At 37.0% G+C, this 19,037-nt stretch overlaps 1 protein-coding gene across 16 annotated transcripts in view; it reads left to right on the forward strand.

The window, feature by feature from the left end:
• BAZ2B (bromodomain adjacent to zinc finger domain 2B) overlaps positions 1-19,037 on the forward strand; it is a 108,343-nt gene that overhangs the window by 54,903 nt on the left and 34,403 nt on the right. For 6 of the 16 annotated variants that reach the window (XM_040068952.1, XM_040068953.2, XM_058421264.1 and 3 more), the window contains 10 exons: positions 836-997; positions 1,381-1,574; positions 4,254-4,466; positions 5,150-5,548; positions 7,865-8,474; positions 9,566-9,859; positions 12,240-12,300; positions 12,802-12,985; positions 13,250-13,351; positions 18,021-18,231. In XM_040068952.1, the coding sequence (XP_039924886.1) occupies positions 836-997; positions 1,381-1,574; positions 4,254-4,466; positions 5,150-5,548; positions 7,865-8,474; positions 9,566-9,859; positions 12,240-12,300; positions 12,802-12,985; positions 13,250-13,351; positions 18,021-18,231 (2,430 nt within the window). The remainder of the gene's footprint in view (positions 1-835; positions 998-1,380; positions 1,575-4,253; positions 4,467-5,149; positions 5,549-7,864; positions 8,475-9,565; positions 9,860-12,239; positions 12,301-12,801; positions 12,986-13,249; positions 13,352-18,020; positions 18,232-19,037) is intronic. The other 10 variants (XM_040068959.1, XM_040068960.1, XM_040068961.1 and 7 more) reach the window with 4 other exon arrangements.

A 19,037-nucleotide genomic window follows, 5' to 3' on the forward strand; every position in this document is an offset into this window, starting at 1 on the left:
GCTGGGAAGAGAGCCCTTCTCCCTGGAACAGTCTCTTTCCCCTGCCAGTGATGTGAGATTTATTTGAATAACCTTTGGGTCCTGGCCATGCCTCCTCCCAGCTGCTGCAAAAATTAACCCTGTCCTGGCTGGAACCAGAAGCCTCTTCATCATGTCTCATCTTCATCTTGTCTGCCAGCCTCCCAGTCTGAGAGATGACATTACTCATACTGAAGCAAGAAGCAGGACCACCAGTTGAAACCAGGGTGTTTGAATAGGGTTGTTACAGGAAAAAAAATAGAGGCCGCTTTTTTTGCAATGCAGTGTCAAACTCAAGGAGAGTGGCTGTTGATTTGCCATTGGGTAGCTAGCAGTTCCTCTGTTTAATAGGTCTTTCCATCGGAAACAGCTTCAGATACGGTTTTGTGGTGGAGGCCTTGGAGTATTGCAAGACTCAGATTGCAGAGTTGACTGAAAGCTGTTGTGTTACTTCATAGTTCTGATGCCGGAAGAGTGTTGAGATAATAAATGTTAAAGGGTCATCTGTGAATGCTGATTTAGTTTATAAGACTAGCAGTTTCATTTTGGGGTGATCAATGTCTTATAGCTTTCTATTAAGTATTAATTTTCAGAATGCATTTAAATAAAACTGCATTGCAGTCTTTATCAGAATGGCTTTAATGGCTTAAGACCAGAGTTGCTGCAGGAAATGTATGGCATTGAGAAGTTCCTAGGTGTTTTGTTCTTCTAGATTTAGTTAATCTGCTCTGGATTACATATAGCAATATGCTTACTGAAATACTTAAATACAGTATTAGAACAACTGAAGCTTGTTTTTATTTCCTTTGCGGTTCAGAATGGTGGCGAACAGCAGACATGCACTCTCGTCCTGGGGCAGCTTTTTTCCCACCACTCCTGGGAATTCCCACACTGTTTGCTCCTCCTGCACAGAATCATGATTCTGCTTCATTCCACTCAAGAGCTACAGGAAAAAGTAGTCGGAGCAATACAGACAAAGGTAAAGGCTGAAGTTGTCAGGAAATAATCATATTGAACTTCTGCACATGCTGAAAAAAAAGTGGAATTCGAGCTTTACTTTCCTCATTCTTCCTATTCCTAAACAGTTCTATAAAAATTGGTTCTGTTAAGTAAAGATGATACATACCCAAGTATGTGTTTGGCCTTTAAATCATGGGTCCTCTGTATGATTAAACTAAAATAACTTCAAATCAGAGTGACACTTTGATGGTAAGTTTTAGTACATGTGGCGAATAACTTGTAGGTAGTCTAGGATCTTTTTACGTGTCTATGGAATGTTAGTGTGACTGGTGCATCTGAAAGAAATTATCTGGTTACTCCAGATTTATTTTAAATGTCAGTTTGTAAATCTGTCATCTTTAGGTATAAATGGATCACTGAATGGCAACAGTACCACTGCAATCTCAGCTCTCAGCACATCCATGCTCTCCACTAGCATTGCAACATTGGCAGGACCAGTGAAAACTGTAACCTCAGGAGCTGGAGGACGCAAATACAACCAGGAGCAAAGCAAAGTTCAGCTTTTGGACACCAGGGTTGACAAAATCAAAGATAAGGTAAGTGCACAGAAAGAAACTGAAGAATCAGACAAAAAAAAAGACACGATAAGTGTTCTGCACACAGGAGCATTTTAAAGTTTTCTTTCTGAGTACAAAATGTTTGGGATCCGATTTATTAGAGCGAGATCTGTACTCTTGTCTCTGTAGGGATTTTTTGCCTGTATTGGCTTTTGAATTTTTTTTAATTGTTTGGGGGTATTTTGACATACTTGTGAAATAAAAGTTACTATTACTGCTACATTCACTAGTTAATAAGTTAATAGCTGTGTCCTACACCTTGTTTTATTTATTTTTAAGTGCTTTTTTAACACCAACATTTGATACTATTATACTACATTGTGTGTGTATATATATATATATATATATATATATACATATATTGGTATTACAATTAGAACATTATCAATTATTTCTGTGAATTTAATTAGGTTTTCATGTATCTTATGAAAACAAAAAGAAAATTTTTAGAAGTTAAAAATGTTTTTCTGGAAGTCATTTCCTACTTACCAGAAGAAAGAACTATTATTAACTGCTGTGTTTCAGCAATAATCTTTGCCATCTAATATGAAAGACATAAGTAGTCTCAGTGAGTTAGTAAACCTTATATACTGACCTAAGCACTCTAAGAACTTTGCTACTCTTGGAATCAAAATTATTTAAGTAAAGCACAGAAAATGGTATACTGGGAAGGTGATTACTGTCAGAATAGAAGCTAATGGAGTAATTTTCTACTGTTAGCCATCTAGGCTAAAATAATTTCTTTCTTTATATCTTTTTATTTTTGTTTTGTGAGTGAATTGGGCTTCTTGCTTTCTTTTTATTACTGAACTACATTCAACTACCAAGTCTGAATGTTTGAAGGTGAGAGGTTGGTATTTTCAAAGGACAGCTGGTGCTTGATGTATCTGCATAAAAATAGGGGTTAGCACTGAAATGGTTACTTATAATTGTGTAGTGATATTAGGGAAATTATTAAGAATATTTTCCCTCAAAACATTCTTCGTGTTCAACAGTTGACAGCTTTTGGAAGTATTAAGCTAGTTTAAGGTATTTGGGAAATCTTTGACTTTTTTCAGGCTTAAATACTAAAAATGGCTCTTTCTAAAATTATGGTTTTATCCTGGGTATCTACATGCAAAATTTAGCTTTCTTTCTGTGGTGCACAGCAGAGGTAGAGCTTTTTCCAGATGGTGTTCCTATATTTCTGACTATTACTGCAGTTAGGCAGAGTAAAAGAGAAATAAATTTCTCTTTTAATATCTCTAAATACCTTCCAAAAAGGTACTTTTTGGCTCTTTGCTTTTTTCAGAAAATTTTACCTCTTTTTGCTTATTGTTTGTGGTGTTGGTTGGTTGGTGCGTTTGTTGTTTTGGTTCTCATCACCAATTTCTGTCAGGATGTTTGTCAGCGTTGCTGTCTTCTCCTTTGTGTTGCCTTTTGTCTTTAAGTGTAAATTTGGTACTGTTGATAGATTTCTTGATGCAGACACTAATTACAAACTCCAGTTTTACTTGACTAAGTACTGAGGTGCTGTAAAAGGATAGATTCAATGTGCAAGTACCTTTCTTAAGAATGTTGTGTTCCGTATCTTTTAAGTCTTCTGTCTCATGCAGGTGAATGTCAGGTTGTCTGTCTCCTAAGTTCCTGTAGTAAATTTTTTAATACTGAAATGGTATTTCCTGTCCCTAATCTTACTTGATATGCTGTTATTCATAACTTCTTTTTGCCTGAAATTTTTAATGAGGTAATTAGTATTTGTCAGTATAATGATTCCAACAACCTTTTGTATCAAAACACAGAAATTACTCTGAGAATTCCAACATTAGGATGATTATTAGAGCTGGGCCTTGTACAAGTGATATTATGCTTTTGAATTTCAAAGTGTGACATTTGCCTCTTCTTAAAAGCATGTCTTATTTTAAAACCTTTTTATATACTTTTCTAAAAGTTCTTTTCTTTAGGGTTTTAGTTTTTTTAGTATTAATCTTCTGATTTCTTCAGTCATCTCCTTGGTTTTAATTTCTTTTTGAGGATGGTATCTAAAAAAATGGCTAAAATATTTATTTAGTTTTAAGAAAAAGAAGAAAAAAGCAAAGCTGGTATCAAACTGGTTTTACAGCTGATGAAAATCTAGAGTTACATTCAGTGTAATGTAGTTGTCAGAGTATTTCAGCAGATTCTGGTCCATTTTTCAGAAGCAAATCCCAGAAGCAATCTGATGAACATACTCTTTTCAGTCGTCAAAACTGTACATTGCTGTACAGCTCTTACTGTGAAAGTAGTTAAATGAATGTGTCACTTGAAACTTTGATAAACCTAATATTTGCTGTTCTTTCTGCGCTAATTTGAAGTACAAGTTTTGTGTATGAATTTTTTTGGAATCGGCACGTTCTGTGGAGGTTTACTAAACCCAAATTCTAGGTCGATGTTCTAGGCCTAAATTTGGCATTTGGCTTTGTTGAGGTAGTGATGTCAGCAGTGGTCAGAAAAAGACTTCAGTGGAACTTTGTGACCAGTTTTTAATTTTCATTGTCTTGTGAAGCACTTTCTCTTTAAGTATTGCAGATCACTTTACTCCAAAGTTCACTTTCCTTTGTTTCAAAGATTATGTGTAATAATAAGATTATATAACAGAGTAAAACTGAAGCATTAACAGAGAATTCATCTTCCCGGTAGAAGCCCAGGAAAAAAGCAGTGGAAAGCTCTAGTAACAGCGACAGTGATTCAGGCTCCTCATCAGACACCTCAAGTGAAGGTGTCAGTAGTAGTGACTCTGATGACCTAGAGGAGGATGAAGAGGAGGAGGAGGAGGAGGACCAGAGTGCTGAAGAGAGTGAAGATGATGAATCTGATTCCGAAAATGAAGCGCATCACAAAAGCAAGAACAAGGTATAACCCCTCACTCTGCTGCCCACAGTCTTGTTGCTGCAAGCTGCTTGTGACAAGTGGACCAACTCAAGTCTGTGAACAAATAGTCAACAGTTATTTAACTGCACATTAATAAATGCTAAGAATATTCTTTTTAGTTTTGCTTCGAGGTTTTCTGTTTGTGGGGTTTCTGGGAGTGGTTTTTTGGTTCTTTTGTGTGCATGCACGTCTGTGTATTGCTGTTCTTTACTTCTTACAGTTTACAGTTGGTAGTCTGTTATTTTTGTTATAAAGTAGGAAATACAAAGAAATTAAGTACTGTGTGCAGGTGGTGAATTGAAAATATATCATTGTGGTTATTGCTTTGGCAGTTGCTTTTTTTCCTAGTAGAGTGGCTACTTTTCCCTAGTAATAGAATAAGATTGGAATCTTTGGTATCCTGTTAGGTTTTTAGTCAGGAATACATTTAAGAACAACCATGGTTTAATACTCCTTCTCTAGTAAACGTTGTTGTCACGTGCTGGAACTGTCTGGGGGGAAAACAACAAAAATTAACAATAAATATATTACAAGAGTGATTAAAAAATTATAATTGTTCGTTCTCTTCCAAGACTACTGTAATTAAGGGAGACTGATCATATGTTTAGCCTTTTAAAAAGGATTTTAACTTATATAATGAAGAATCAAAAATAAATATTTTGCAGGTGCTAATGCCTAGTGGTGTAACAGATACAAAAACCGATGGACAGAAATCGCAGGAAAAGTCTCAAGAAAAAAGAACACACCAGCAGATACCTCTTGTGTCTGATTCCCAGACTCACTCATCATTCCAGTCCCAGCAGAAGCAGCCTCAGGTTTTGTCACAGCAGCTTCCGTTTATTTTTCAAAGCTCTCAGGCAAAGGAGGAATCTGTGAACAAACACACAAGTGTAATACAGTCTACGGGATTGGTTCCTAATGTGAAACCTTTGTCTTTGGTACATGAAGCCAAAAAGGAGACCTGTTTAAAACTCATAGTTCCTTCCCCTGATCTACTCAAAGCAGGGAATAAAAATACCTCTGAAGAATCTACCACTTTGACCAGCGATGTTAGATCTAAACGGGTGAGTGAAGTTTTTAATTATTTGTAACCTGTGTCATCTGCTTAAAAAGATGTAACGTGCCATCGAGCTCTTTTAAATATAGTGTATTAAAATTATATGTATATATATTTTCATTGTCATGAGAGTTTGTGTTTTTAGAGTTGATCTGGATTTCTGAATTGTGTAAATGAACTAGACTGTATGGGTCATGCATCTCTTAAGGACAGCATGCATCTGAAATCAATATCAAAATAAAAAAAGTGCTCATGGGTAAATTGTGTGACCTGGAGATATTTCCTGTGCTTCTAGGTTCAGTCAAAATGCTGATCTAATACTTCACGTACCTAGTATGTAAGCACAGCTTCACTTTCTTGCAAGTTAGATAGTTTCAAGTCAAAGTAATTGAAATAACCTATTTTAACAATGATTTTAAACAAAGAAGCGGGAAGCCATTTAAAAAAAAAATGCTCGATGTAATGTTGAGTTTAGTTTGCTCTTTAAAGACAGGTATTTATGCACTGATTGCTGTAAAAACTCAGTATGGCCGTTTCAATAGTTTTTTTAGAATCAAAGAATGGCCAGGGCTGGAAGGAACTTTAAAGCTCTACCCTGTCCCACCCCTGCCGTGGCAGGGACACCTCCCACTGTCCCAGGCCGCTCCAAACTCCAATGTCCAACCTGGCCTTGGGCACTGCCAGGGATCCAGGGGCAGCCACAGCTGCTCTGGGCACCCTGTGCCAGGGCCTCAACACCCTCACTCAATTTATCTTCCTTTTTACTGGTCAGAACTGTACAGTAAGTTTATATGTCTGTCTTAGCAGTTCTGTGGCTTCTAAAACTTTTAAATCCTCAGGGTTTTTTTGTTTTGTTTCGTTTGGTTTGGGTTTTTGGTTTGGTTTGGTGTTGTTTGTTTGTTTTGGTGTTTTTTTTTTTTTTTTGTTTGTTTGTTTGTTTGTTTGGATTTTTTTTGTTTTTTTGTTAATAGTCATTAAGGTGACTGCTGATGAATTTTCTATTCAGTGAGATTTGAATGGGGGGTTACAAGAGAATAAAAATTTGCTATTTTACAAACACTGAGGCTTAGGATATATACAAAAATAAATATATTAAAAAGTACATTTACCAAGGCAACTGTCATTATTATTATTCTGCTTTTTCAAATTTTGTTTTAAACTAAGTAGTATTCAGGAGTAGTAAACTCAGTTCTGATTGACAGCTAACACAGAAGCCCTCAAGGAGGACTGAAAAATACTTAATTTTGATTGCTAGACTAGGAGATATAAACTGGTTTTCCTTTCCAATTTCCTGTTACTTGGTACAATTCAAATAAGCTTGTCACTTACCAGGAGTAGCTAAATAAATTATAATTATGGGAACATACATCTTTGCTATTGAGAGAGGCTTCTGCTTTCAGTTTAGGTTACGAGTCTTTAGCTGGTGATAGATCACACATTTAGTAGTTTGATTTCTCTAAAACTTTTACTGGAGGTATGTGCTGTGTGAATATTTATTTTAGAGGTCTTCATAATTTCGTATTTAGTTTTAAATGGTAATAACTTCCAAGAATGTATTGTGTTTGATTTTATTTTTAAAAATTTGTTTTAAACTGTACCATCTTTATCCATTTTATTATATTTTCTATGGAAGATGATGTGGACTTTTTTCTTTGGAAGAGTCTTTAGACTAAAGACACAGCAAGCTTTACATGCATTTCTGAGCTATTACTAAGAATTTCAAGTACTACTCTTTCAGTTAAACAATTAACATATCACAGGATTTCTGAGTAGTACCTTCTCCCTCATTTTTTTAAAATAAAACTTTTCTACACTGGGAGTCCTCCATTCGTTTTCTAGTATTGTGGCCATTACTGTGTTGTATTTACCTTGTGCTTTAAACAGAACAAATTATTAAAGGTAACTGTACATTCATGAATGGGATTTTTTTATGCTGAATTAAGTAATATGAGGTTTTCCTGTGCTGGTACACAAGAGTAGTAAGTATCTTTCTAAAAATGGTCTTTTTCACAATGATTAAAACCTTTAGGAAAGTCTCTGTCTAGAGCATTGTAGCAGGTGAGAAAGTTTCCCTGCTTAATTCGAATCAACTTCATCTTGAGTTGAATTCATCTTTCCCTACTTGATTTACAGTGAAAAAATCATGCAAGACTTGTGTAACTAGTGGTTACTCGTCTCTTCTGTTGTACCTAGTATCTGCTTTTGACTTTCTAAAAATGGCTTAACTAATGTTTAAAATTTCCTAGAGCTCACCTGCCTGAATACCAAAGAAAGCCAAACAAACACCTCCACATTTTACTCCTCTGTCTTCTTATTTCTTTAGGAACAATATAAACAGACATTCCCAGCAGCACAGCTAAAGAAACAGGAATCGTCTAGGAGCCTGAAGAAAGTTATTGCAGCTTTGTCAAGCCCCAAACCAACATCTAGTTCACCAGCTCATCAAAAACTCACATCCTTGGAAAATAACCATTCTAACCCATTCCTGACAAATGCACTTTTAGGTAATCACCAACCCAATGGAGTTATTCAGAGTGTCATCCAGGAGGCTCCTCTTGCACTCACTACGAAACCGAAACCCCAGACCAAGATCAATGAAAGTGTAGCCATTTCTAGTAGCGCCCCCTTTTCTTTGCCAATAAACTTGAGTGCATGTGGGAAAAAGACAACTGGTAACCGGACAGCTGTTATGCCCTCTACCTCTCCTGTGTTACCTGGTTCAGGAAAGGATAAAGCAGCCAGCAATAATGCAGTAATCGCAGTAAAACCCCAACACCGCCTTCATTCTGCAAAACTGGTGGTGGAGCACTTCAGAGGGGTAGACTCAGATGCCCCCAGCAGTAAAGACTCTGACGACTCAAATGATGATGACGACGATGATGAAGATGAAGATGAGGATGATGAAGAAGATGATTCTGATGATAGCCAATCAGGTGGTTTAACCTTTTTAATAGGAAAATGCATTTCCCACCATATTTTAAAATAGGGGCAGGAAATACTAGGCCAGCATGGCCCACACAGTGCCCTACACATATCCTTGAAATTAGCACATGCGTCCTCATTCTCCATGTGTCATGTCCAGAAATCATGTTTGCGGTGTTCTAATGCAGTCAGCTAATCTAGTCAGCTGTCCTGGTAAGGTGGCTGCTTAGCCTTTTGGAAAGGCTGTCAGAGACCTGCCTTCCACATTAGTCACCCAGCCTGCAGCTTGGTGTGACAAAGTGCTCAGGAAGGGATTGACATCGAGGCTGATCCATGGTTAATGATACTGGCATACAGAGACCAGGCAAAACAGGTTTCCTAACCACAGAGGGACTAAACAAGGGCCTTCAAATTGTCAAGAGTGGCAAGAAAAGCATGTTTCTGTGCCTCATGCAGGAGCACAGTAGTCCATGAGCAAGTAATTGGATGGTTTTAACGGCTATGCAATTTGGAATGACAAGGCCTGTTTTAAAGAGTTGACTGTATTCACAGTCACTGCTTTGTCCCGTGTGCTGATATCTCTTGTGTACAGCCTCCACCTTCATCATTCTCTTCCCCCTCTCATCACACACTCTGTAGTAATCTTTTTATCTTAGGACTGTATCTCACCTTTAGTTCCTTCCCGTGGCTCTTCTTGATTCTTACTCTTCCTTTGCCCAGATGGCCATACTTTCGATTCTCACCCCTTTCAGTCTGTATCCAGTTCTGTTGTTTTCAGGATGGAATTCACACCTGTGAAATGCCCTTCCTGGGGTAATGCCCAGCTGCTGCTGGGCTAATGGGATGATTTAGCTGTAGCCTCTTCTGGGGTAAACAGTGAAATACTGCATCTCTGCAGTATTATCATGCAGAATTACTTAATGCTGTCATATTTGTAGTAATTTTAAAGTTTAGGTAGTTAATTAGAACCTCCTATTTATACTCAAAAGATGCTATTAAAAGAGCATATATAATGAAAGACTTTGCAAGTGTTACAACTTTAATGTACTTGCCAGTAGTTTCCAAGACATAACGAGCCTTTTGCCACGCTTTCTTTAAACAGAGTCTGACAGTAATTCTGAGTCAGATACAGAAGGGTCTGAGGAAGATGATGAGGACGATAAAGACCAAGATGAATCGGATACCGACACTGAGGGAGAAAAAACCCCGCTGAAACTGAATAAAACTTCATCCTCTGTGAAGGGCTCTTCCAGTGGTCTTACAGCTCATTCCACCCCTCTTAATCTCCAAGTAGCAAAGACGTCGAGCTCGGCCCCAGCTGCCTTATGTCCTGAGTCCCAGCCTGCAGTGTTCCTCGGGACGGGAGCCTCCACCCTCACGCCAAGTACACACTGTGGTATCTCACTGTCTTCTGTTAGACTACCATGTGATAGCCAGGGTCCATGTGTTGTAAAAGTAGTTGCAAAAATAGTCCAGGTGCTGCTATCAAGTGACAGCTCTAAAAGATTTTTTCCTTAAGAACAGTGATTCACTGAACACCACCCCAGGGATGTGGCAGAGTCCTCCTCACTTGAGGTTTTCAGATGCTAGTCGGTCAAGGTACAAGATAATCATGGCAAAGCTTCCTTTCCCAAGGAATGCTGGACCAGGTGTCTTTTGACATCCCTTCTGGCTTTGGCCATTGGTTGACTCTGTGATCTTTTCATGGGTGTTTGAAGCAGTCATTAAGATCTGTCAGCCAAATTGCAAGTTCTCCAGACTAGAACATCACACTTAGACTAGGACATTTTAACTTGTGTAATTATTTGAGAGAAGATAGAAATAAATATCCAGAGTTTATATTTATTACATTCAAACTCTTCATTATTAAGTCTTGGGAATTCTCAATTTTATTCGAAACTAGTTATTCTTACTTCTGATTTATGTACATTCTAGTTTGTGTTCTGAAGCTTCAATTTTTGCTGCTTCCTCGGCAAACTTTGTAACCATATTTTGTTAGAACATAATAATTTTCTAATAATTCTTTGAAAAATCTCAGTAGAATTTGTGGATTATGAGCAAGGATTTATTTTTAAAATGTTCATGGAAAGTACATTTAGCGTTTGCCTTATATTGTATGGTGCTTATGACTTAATTTAGTAAATTAGTAAGATTCAGCAATTACAGTGGCTACAGTAAAGAATGCATTTTTGAAAGTCACATTTCTTAATTTGCATGGTAACAATGAAATGAAATCATATGTTTCCTACTTTGAATTAGAGACTTGATGTTTATTAACATACATGTAAGCAGATTTTTTCAAATGAGGACATCTGTTTATAAATCGATTTTTAGATGTGGAGTCAGTGGAATAGGAGCTTCATTCCTTGTCATACAAGAGCATTAGCTTTGAAGCAGTGTAATGTGATCTACCTAATATTTATCCCAGAAAGAGCCTTGTTAACTGTACAGTTTATAAAAGATTTCATATGGATTCAGAGTAATCCAAATGGGTAGATTAAAAAGATAACGTTTTTCTCAGGGATCTGTGTTGATCTGGGATGCTTTGAGAAGTGTGATGGCAGATTTTCTGTTTTCAGGACTAGGAGGTAGAATAAATAAGTTTTATGTCCTTCTTTATGTATAATTATACTACACCTAAGAATCACCTAATAAGAATCAACGTAATACTACAAAATTACTTTTGTAAACCTTTTACTTAGAGTTGGTCAGTCACTAAAGGGATCTTGTGTCTCTTCCCTCTATCTGTTTTGCACTGGACTTTTCACTTCACTGGTATTTGGAAAAGCAGCCTCTCTTCTTTTGAATGGTCCCTGCACTGTGACCATTCAAAATAGTGCAGTAGTCAGTCATGTTAAGTTAAGCGTGCAGACCTGTGCCTAAATTTTGGGATTTGCACACAGGCATTTCCTTGGTGCTGTTTCTAGGAGTCTCCTCACGTCACCTGGAAGGAGCTGCTGGCAGCTCCCTTGGCAGCAGGTGCTGTGCTGCCAGGAGAGGCTGGAGCAAGTGCCAGGGGTCAGTCTGGTAATGGCCCTCACTCATGCCTGTTCCCAGGGAAGAGGTGTGTTACATTCTTGACAAAAGGTCCAAACTACCTTTTTGAGATGTGCATCTTCCAAAAGGTGGTCTGTGTGCATATTTCGTGTCCTAAGGGTGACAGCTCAAGAAGATTTTTACCCTAAATTATCCTGTCAGTGTCTGAGATGCCTGAGGAAGGCCTTTCACACTAAAAAAACGCCACGTTTGGCAGTTGTCTCTGGGCTACTGTTAGTGTCAGTTGCTTGACAGGCACCAAACACAACATCTGTTTGAAATGGGAAAAGGTGAAGTAGTTCTGAAAATTTTCTGCATTTGGCATTTGCATTCTATAGACAGTGTTCTAGGAAGACTAAACTTATTGAAATATGGATCTTTAAAGTGAAGTGTGCTTTTATTTGCCTCTTCTTTACTGGAAAAAAAAAATATATATGGTCTTATCTAGAAAAACGGGAATGCAAGAAATTAAATTAATCATATTTGAGAGCAGTAAACAGGACAAGCAGATAGGCATGGGATATTAGGTTTTCTGTTTACAGTTTCAGAGTATGAGGTTACAGGAAACTTAGAGGAAAATGTATTTCAGAAGGACATTAGGTTTCTTGGTAATTGAGGTACGTAATGGTGAGAGTGAAAAACAGTTCTCTTTTGTTTTGGGGATAGAAACATAAAATGTTTTTAGGAACATGTTTTCTTTTGTAAGTTCTGTTAGGTATTAATCAGAGATTCTGTTTTAGGTATTTCAAAAAGACGAAGAGTAGCAGATGAACGGGAGCTGCGTGTTCCTCTCAGTTATGGGTATGTTACATATCTACCTGGCTTTCCTTAAAGTGAGATAATGCCTTCAAAAATCCATTGGTAAAGAAATGAGTTTAAAAAATTTTGAGGCTGAATAAGGAAAGAGCTTCAGCAACTTAGATTTCTGACTCCCAGTGACATTGAATCTCTTTAAAAAGTGTCAGCATATTTCATGTGTTAATTTTTGTGCATTAAATTTGCTCTTTTGCAAACATGACCTGTCTCTTAGCTGTTTTGTTTGGGAAATTATTCGTAATGATCTGAACCGATAAGGCTCCAGATAACTTCCTAAAGTATAGTTCTAAGCTGTTTAAAATCTGGTAATATGTAAGTCGCTTGATAAAAATACATACATGTATTTAGTCAGTTCGGACAATCTGCATGATAAAATTTTCTGGTGTGGTCTGTTTGATATATGATACTCTACTCTAGTCACATTTTCCTCTTCCTTTTTTTTTTTTTTTTTTTTTTTTTTTTTTTTTTTTTTTTTTTTTTTGGTAGAATTCTTAAATTGACACAAATTACTTGTTTTTTAAAAAGTGTATTGTTGTATGCAACTATTTCATGTTACTCTAGCTGGCAAAGAGAAACCCGAATAAGAAACTTCGGTGGTCGTCTTCAAGGAGAAGTAGCATATTTTGCACCTTGTGGAAAGAAGCTGAGGCAGTATCCTGAAGTAGTAAAGGTGCATTAATTTTTTAACTTCTGTGTTCTAATGCTAGTAAACATGCTTGCAATTAAAATGTATAATTTTTTATTCTCCAGTAGAGATACTTATTTTCTGTGATGTGAGGTGTAATGTGTCTCGGTCTGTTACTGATTTGATGTCTTAAAACATGTATCCCTTTGACAGAATATGCAAAATGTTACACTCACAAAGTTAGCTGTACATCAAAGCTGGGTTGTAATTATTTACAAGCTGAAGTGGAAAAATATGTGATTTTTTCAGTATCTCAGCAGAAATGGAATAATGGATATCTCAAGGGACAATTTCAGCTTCAGTGCAAAAATAGGAGTGGGTGACTTCTATGAAGCCAGAGATGGACCGCAGGTATCCACTTTTTAAAAAGTAAAGTTTTTGATCCAAGGAGCATTAACTTAAGTTTAGGTGAAATAATTCTTGCTACAATCTGAAACATTACCTGTTTTTAGCTAAAAACCTATTTTTACCTATTTCTAAAAGCTGCACATGTTCTTAACAGTAGTTAAGATTCAGATGTGGAGAGAGCTTGATCCTCGACTGTGTTGAGAACCGCCTTTGGCGGCTTTGCTTGGAGGGTGCTTTAATGATCAGCTCTGAGTCTGGCTTGGTCTAGTTTGAAAACTTGGAGCTATGTATTTTGTCTTAGCATTCAGGTATTTCTGACTTAAAGCTTTGTTTCTTCTTTTATTGTATACAGCCTCATATCAATAGTAATTTATGTGTAGATGTTAAATCCCAGTCTGTTAGTGTGTTCCTGTGCATAATATATGTACGTGTGTATGTGTGTGTTAGTATATATATGTAAACTGCATGGTTTTATATACAAGTGTCTCCTGCATCAAGAATACTGTCTGAGCATCCTGAAGTGTGACGCTTTTACAGATGGGGATGCAGAACTATACCAGTTATGCTTTACAGTGGTAAAACTGTTTGACAGTGTGTGGATAAACCACACCAGGATAAGTAAAACCAAAATATTAAGGAAATTGTTACTGTGTTTGTGCCATGCCGTGTTACTGTATTTTGGCCATGTTGCCATTTCATCAGGATGTGCACAAAAGTTTTTGGACTTTTCTCAGTGCAGGTATTTGCTTCTTTAAAGGATGAATGTTCTGAACATGTTACTCAACAGCTCTCAACAGTCTTGAATTCAGGCTCAAGTTAAGCCTTAAGTTCTTGTAATACCTTGTAGAAATACGTAATGTTTGTGTGGTACAGATTGAAAAGCATTCAAGGCTGAATTCATGGGAAGCAGCTACTTCTAGATGGGGCTTCCTAGCTTACTGGCTAAAACATTGCTCGACTTGCTCCATGTTCGGCCTTCAGCAGTTACAAGTTCCTGTAGTTAAGAACTTCTTTATGTACCTGCATGTCTTGACTGAAATAATTCATTTTACTGGGATGTAATGTAATGGCAGGGTGTCTGCTCTCTTTTTGCCCTGTTCCCTTTTTTGTGTCTGTTGCCTGTATTACTTCATTAGTCTTCTTTAGTTATATCTGTCTTCTCCCTTTAGTTGATTTGCAGTTTGCCCTGTGATCTGTAAAACTTGAGAATCAAGGCAGTGTGAGGGGCAGATTTCTATAGGCAAGACTGGCAACGTCAACGTTAGTTTGCTGTCCATATCATCACTGAACTTTGTACTGATGTGGTTTTTGATAGGTTCCACTGAGATGTAGGTAGACAAAGGAAAAGTTTTCGTATTAGAAAAAGAGACTGAGGGCAGCTCTGTCAGATGTGCTAAGATGTGTTTACATTTCATGTGTGATTGAGAAGTTACAAAACAGTGGAGCTACACTCAAGCTGATAATATTGTCTAGTGAAACGTGTGGGGTACTGATACTTTATATAAAGAGCTTGGACCCTCTTACTAAAGTTTTTTGAATCATCCAGATTCAAAATAATATATTATATCTTCATGGATATCTGGAGGTAATTCCAGAATTTTTGTTTCTGCTTTTGTGATAATTTTGATTATTCTGTATAGCCCTTAGTGATAATTCTTCCCTTCCTTCCATCTACATTTCTGTCATCTTTCAAGACATGCAACATGTGCCTGGGCTAAGTTTCACACAGCTCTAAGATGAAACAAGATGTGAAGAAAATTATCTTAAGGCTAAATCAATATTATTAAAGATTTATCTATAGCAAGCCAAAAGTACATGAATTATCTGCTTCTGTTAGTGCCTGTGTTTCTCTCTTGTGGTATGCAAACTACCAAATATTATGGGTTATTCAAAGCAGTGTTTGAGTGCTGTAACAGAAAGATATCTGGCAGAAGTGGGCCACAAAGCGGTAGGATTGGAAGAATGATGGAAGTTTGGCAAATGTGAAGATTCAGTGACTGGACCTGGCAGCTTTAAGCTGCTGTGATTTATAAAGATTAGTATGAATGTGATTTGGGATGGTAGAATAAATATGGGTTCTCATGAGTTTAAGTGATAGGTACCGGAGTCTTTGTCCTGTTCTCAGTTCTGCAGTTCAGTTTGGAAAGTTATGTTGTTAACTTTTCCCCACAAATCTAATCTGAAATTTAAGTGGATTTTTGCTTCTTGCAAAGTGCCTATGGATTTGTTCATTAACTTGATTAACAGGATTTGAACTTGACTCTGCTTTCATGCATAGTTGTCTGGTGTCTTGGCAAATGTCGTGATGGCAGCACAATACTGCGGTACAGGGTAGATGCTTGAAAGTGAGAAATTGAGTAAAGTTATTATTTTGATTCGTTTGAACAATAAACCACAACATTTCACAGTGTTGTTCCCATTTTTTCTCTAATGCTTGAGTAGCAAAGCTTCAATTTTGTAGAAGCCTGTGATTCTCCTATGTTAGGGCACAACCGCTATATTTTTTCTTTGAAATGTCAAAAACCCAGATTATCAGACTGTACATTCCTTTAATAGAAATGTGGTTTGAGTTAGATTTCAGAAGTTGTTTGAGCACAAGATAGAGATGGTCAATCAACTCTTGCTTAACCCTTAATGCCATTGTTCTGGGCTATTTTTGTCTTGTCCTCTCTTAAACTTGTGAAAACTTGTGCATCCACAGTGCCCTTTGACAGGACATTCTGTCTTTTCCCATCCCTTGAAGCACCTGCTCTTTTTGCTTACTGAACCATTTTTCCCTTCATTTGATGGCCTCTGGTTTCTCTTTTAGGCAGCATTAGGAAAATGTAATACCCAACATGGTCTCTGGTACTAATGATCTGGTAGCTCTCTTACTCTTCTGTGATGGTAATACCATTATTATAATTAACTGCAGAAAATACAAACACAGGGCAAGAGCAATCTCCATTGCTGTTCTAAGGTACTTTTTGAACTATGGCTGCTTCTCCTCCTTTTCTTTGATACCTGTTTTGCCTCCCCTGGAATGTACATTTTATGAGATTAGGTTTTCTAGGTTGGAAGTTGGTGTAGGTAGTAAGTACAAGTATTAAATCTACCTCAATAAACTGAATGAAGTACTAGTCAGAGAAACAAAAGTTACATAGTACTCTTCAAGATAGTAAGAGAACTAACCTCTAATCCAGTGGTAGAGGTGAGTATTTTGGATTAAAAGGTCCTTAGGGGTGCTGCATGATGATGTGGCACACATTAATGATGCGGTCTTGGTTCTGAACAGTACATTTGCAGAACACAATTAATAACAAAGCCCTTGGGAATGTGTGCAAACAAAGTGTGACTTGTACTCTGGGGATGATCCCTAACTGGGTATGATTCAGACTTTAGAGAAGTATCTTTGCAGATACTGATAACTCCTTTGGAATCTGAATGTCTCATTAACAAACTGCCATTTCTTTTGCTGAAGTTATGCTGAACCTCTGTAATTGTGAAGAATGAGCAGAAATAATTAACAGAATAAGCAAACATCATTTATTTTGTGGTACAGTAATTTGGATTTTAGGATTTATGTACATAAAAATGTGAAAACTAAAGCATTCTAAATATATTTTTTCTGAACTGGCATTTAAGGAGTTTTTTAAGTTACCAACTTCTTGCTTTAGCAGACGTTTTCAAAATTTTTTACAAACCTTTTTAAGGCAAGTTATGAAGAAGTCCTGAAGGATGCTTAGCTTGCAGTTTTTTCCCTGCATTTCTTAAAAGCTTAGGGAAATGGTAGAAGATGGTAGAATTTTGAAATACTGGTGTTCAGTTAAATAAGATCACCTAGACAGTGCTCCTTTTCTGTTCAGTAGATGAAATAAACTCTACTTTTTGTAACCAGTTGAAGTAAAGCTGTTCCTTTGTGAGGATTAACTTGGGTATTTTCATTAACAAAGTATTTTAGAATTTACATTCATGATGCCACAAAAGACTGTAGTGCATGCTTTGTCTGGTTACAGAATATAGTTCACATTACTTTAGTTTAGATACGTGGTTGCTTAGATATTACTTCTCATTGATTCAAGTTGGTGCAGAAGCTGTTCTGCAGTGAATGAGGGTAGAACTCAGATGTACTAACTGAAACTTGAGGATTAAAATGCTGTGTTTTTTCAGCTCAGTTGTTGAGCTCTACAACACTGAAAAGCAATATTTGAAAATACATTACTGCCTTTGCTTGTTACATATGCCAGAATTTCTGTAAACATGCTCTGTTGGAAGACAGCACCTCGTAGCTTGACACATTTTTTCATTCATGTTGAGCATTGGATTATGTGAAAGCAGAATAGTTGGTGTTGAGTTTACATAGTATGGAAGAATCTGTTTTGCCATTTTGAAAGGGTTGAACAATTTCATTACATGAGAAATAATTAAAAATGACATGGTAATGGTATGTCTACTAGGTAAAAACTTTGTATATGCTTAAATAGTCTTTAAAATCTTTCTCCTGGTGGTAGAATTTACAAAAGTTTTTAGTGATAGTCTCTCAATATGTGGCTTCTGTGCATCACAAAGAAATTGTCCTGCCCAAATAATACATCACAGCACTTGCATATTTAACGTCTACAACTCATCTTAGATTTTGGGTTATTTTAATCTGTGTTTGTAATACCTCTCTGTGAAATGTGTCAATTAAAAGGGTGTGCAGTGGTGTCTTCTGAAGGAAGAGGAAGTCATTCCCCGCATCAGAGCTATGGAAGGGCGTAGAGGACGCCCCCCAAATCCAGAGAGACAGCACTCCAGAGAGGAGTCAAGGACCAGACGCCGCAAAGGCCGACCTCCCAATGTTGGAAGCGGTGAATTTCTGGACAGCACTGACACAAAGCTTTTGAGAAAGCTTCAGGCTCAAGGTAAGGACTGTGTTCATATTTTCACAAAGAGAGGGTATCAGTATATAAAGAGTTAATGTTTTTCCTAAAGGAGAATGATTTGTCTCACTAGGATATTAATATCCAGGATTTTATTTTGGATATTTGTAACATGCTCTTTTTGAAGACTTCTTGAAGATCAGTAAACAGTTTATTGTTGTATAGGTTTTAAATTTTTAAAGGAGGTGCATGTGTAAAGACATGTCTAAAAGCTTACTCTCTAGTTACTCCGCAAAAAGCTTGACGGTATTTTGGGGAGTTTTATCGTGTGGGTCCTGGACCTCAGTCCTTTGAAAAGCAAGCTGAATTCAACCTCTAGAAAATCCTTCCTACCGCTTTCTTCTATCAGTGTGTCCATAAGTGGTTAATTCAAATTTCAGAAATGCTGTCACAGGGTAGTAGAATGCTTCAGGGAGGTTACTGATGAGCATAAGAATGGCTGACTTTAGCTAGCCACAGGAAGGAGGCATGTTACCCAGGTGAGTGTGCTCTTGCTTCATTGTTAAAAAAGGATGACATAATTACATGAGATGACTTCTAAGGAAAAATGATTCCATGCTTTCTGAATAAAATGCTGATTTAGTAGTTTTGTAACAAATATTTTCTGCTTTAAAAAGAAAGAAGAAAATGGTTTTAAAATGAATCAGCATTATTGGCATGATTCTGTCACTTAATAAATGATTTTTTCCTCTGAAACCAGTATTATGTAGAAAGTATCCATGTTCATTTGCACTGTTGATGCAGTTAATGATACATGATGTTCCATTAATGCTGGTTCATAGAAAAAT

The sequence above is a fragment of the Hirundo rustica genome, chromosome 7 (assembly GCF_015227805.2).
Source record: "Hirundo rustica isolate bHirRus1 chromosome 7, bHirRus1.pri.v3, whole genome shotgun sequence".
NCBI classification, from domain to species: domain Eukaryota; kingdom Metazoa; phylum Chordata; class Aves; order Passeriformes; family Hirundinidae; genus Hirundo; species Hirundo rustica.